The 2,588-nt window shown below is 49.7% G+C and overlaps 1 protein-coding gene and 1 non-coding gene across 2 annotated transcripts; both read right to left on the reverse strand.

Annotated features, from left to right (window-relative positions):
• Positions 1 to 47: 47 nt before the first annotated feature.
• Positions 48 to 2,439, reverse strand: LOC116380355 (60S ribosomal protein L3-like; the record flags this gene model as incomplete). Its single annotated transcript, XM_031842284.1, has 7 exons — positions 48 to 278; positions 375 to 470; positions 556 to 818; positions 913 to 1,099; positions 1,290 to 1,425; positions 1,768 to 1,936; positions 2,196 to 2,439. Coding segments are annotated over 7 exons (1,311 nt in total), but the record flags the coding sequence as incomplete, so codon positions are not given.
• On the reverse strand, positions 1,163 to 1,256 carry LOC116380356 (small nucleolar RNA U83B). The gene has a single exon (XR_004212546.1). It is a non-coding gene; the product is annotated as a small nucleolar RNA U83B (small nucleolar RNA).
• Positions 2,440 to 2,588: the final 149 nt, after the last annotated feature.

A 2,588-nucleotide genomic window follows, 5' to 3' on the forward strand; every position in this document is an offset into this window, starting at 1 on the left:
AACCAGGTTACGATCAGTGCAGGGAAACTTACAGCATGCAGGAGATTGAAGTAATGCTACGTTTAGGATTTGTTTGGGGTTCGTAGTTTGTTCACTCGTATCTTAGCGGTGACTAGGAAAATAGCTGTTATGCACATGAAGGATCGAGTAAGTCGTACCATGAACGCCTTCTTCTCCTCGGCGGTCTGGAAGCGGCCGTGACCGAACTTGGAGGTGGTATCGATGAACTTGAGGTCGATCTTCTCCAAAGCACGACGGCTGGACTGCACCAGCAGAGACTGGACGAGAAAGGAAACAATGAAGTTAAACACTAGCTGCAGGTACACAGGACGCCATTAGGAAAAGATGTCATAAACACTACAATGTGTCCTCACCTTGCGCAGAGTCAGAACCCTCTTCTTGACTCCAACAACACAGCCCTTCACCATGACGAAGTCATTGGTCACATCTCCATAGTGGACGAATCCACCCTGTAATAATAAACATGGGGGAAAGTGAGTTTCCTTCCAGTAAAAGGTGCATTAACTGAAGTACTGGATCATCAAAGTCACTCACCAGGGGGTTGATGCTCTTGTTGGACAGATCGTACTCTGTGGAGGCGTTGTTCTTCACCAGCTTCCCGTCCTTGGTGTGGTAGCCCTGGCCAATCTTGTAGATCTTCTTGTTGATCTCTGTGCGGTGGTGGTAACCCTTCTGACCAGCACGAGCAACAGAGAAGGCCACACGGGCAGGATGCCAGGCTCCGATACAGGCAACCTTACGCAGACCACGATGGGTTTTGCGGGGAAGCTTCTTTGTGTGCCAACGGCTGGTGACACCTGGGAGGACGAGAGAGATTTTAGTTATTACTGAATGGATACACAGCTCATCATTTAAGCTAATAAAGCCTACAACTCTCTAAACTGCTTTCACCTTTGTATCCGTGGCCCTTGGTGATACCAATGACGTCGATCATCTCGTCCTGGGTGAAGACGGTGTTGATGGCCACGGCCTGCTCCAGCTTCTCGCGGGCCCAGTCCACCTTGTCTGAGATGTTTCCACCGTTGAGCTGCACCTCCATCAGGTGAGACTTCTTCTGCCTCACGGGCAGCAGACGCATCTGCACAGATATTAAGGCAGGTCAGAACAGAGACAATAATCTGTACAGCGACATGTTTAGCTGTGTAGTCTCAGAAGGAAGGCAGCATGGAAAGATCTCCTCATATGTGTCGGGCGCCATGCCTGACGCAAGATCCGTGGTCTCATCACTGACAAGACATAAAACAGGCTAACCTAACAACAATACTAACCTGTGTGTGGGCGATGATGCGGATGACCTGGCAGTACTTCTTCATGGAAGCAAAGTCCTTCTCCAGCTGCTTCTTGCCCTCGTCGTCCTGCCATTTCTTGCAGTATTTGGTAAAAGCCTTCTTCTTGGACTTGTACCTGAGAGCACGCAGCGTAGAGAGGACAGAGGTTGGCACTGGTCCTTCATAACCCCGAGAAGGGGGCCAGCGGAAGAACACAGTGCATAGCTATTCGCCCTCCCCCTCCATGTGGACAGGGGTGCTGTACCAGCTAGTTTTCGGCTCATGGCGCAGTTTCTAAGAAGCACTTTCCACTGGCCAGAGGAGCCCGGAGCTCATCAGGGCACAGGGCACCTGAGTGGAGCTGCCAGAGGGGCCACCGTAATGTTAGACTCACTCAGTGAAAACACAGATCTTACATAATTTCCACTGGGCAACTAACACTCGCTTCATGTACTTAAAATTCTTGTGTTTGTCTCACCAGTTCCTGTAGAACCGACGTTTGCATTCGTCACTGACGTGCTCGGCGAAGATGGTCTTGAAGGACCGCAGGCCACGGGGTGTGTTGACGTAACCCACAACGCCGACCACAATCATGGGAGGAGTCTCCAAGATAGTCACAGCCTCAACCACTTCTTTCTTGTTCACCTCTGCAGAGGAAAAATACAAAAGTTAAGCTTTACACAAGACCTGATCTGTTTTTAAGTACTGGTGTTCACCATTCATTGGTATGGACTGCGCTCAGTGCTCGACATTCAGCAAGGGTTTAAAGCCCATTATGTCCGCCCGTCGAGAGACTCATCATAGACAGAACTCAATATTTAAATATTGAAAATCAAAACATATATGCTGGACTTGTAATGTCTGTAATAATTAAGTTCATAATCATTTTAATCAGATTCCACTCACTGGAGCCAGGTCTGTCGACCTCGCGGACGATGTGTGTCATGCCGGCCTTGTAGCCCAGGAAGGCCGTCAGGTGCACGGGCTTGGTGGGGTCATCCTTGGGGAAGCTCTTGGCCTTACCCCGGTGACGACGACTCCTTTTGCGGGGCAAGAAGCCCAGGGATCCGTGGCGAGGAGCCGAAAATTTACGGTGAGACTGGAGGGAAGAAACAGTTGACGTTAGCACCGAGCTAACAACGATGCTGTGCTACCTCACGTGACTTAGCTTTAAGCTATTAGGTCTCGGACACAGTATGGCTAGCTTAAAATGCATTGTTATGTCACGGTGCGAGGAGAAGAAATACAAAATTCAGTTGTATGCTAAAACGTTGAGGTCCATGTGTCTGCTCAGAGCAG

The sequence above is a fragment of the Anarrhichthys ocellatus genome, unplaced genomic scaffold, assembly GCF_004355925.1.
Source record: "Anarrhichthys ocellatus isolate YVR2014 unplaced genomic scaffold, GSC_Weel_1.0 scaffold6912, whole genome shotgun sequence".
Taxonomy (NCBI): domain Eukaryota; kingdom Metazoa; phylum Chordata; class Actinopteri; order Perciformes; family Anarhichadidae; genus Anarrhichthys; species Anarrhichthys ocellatus.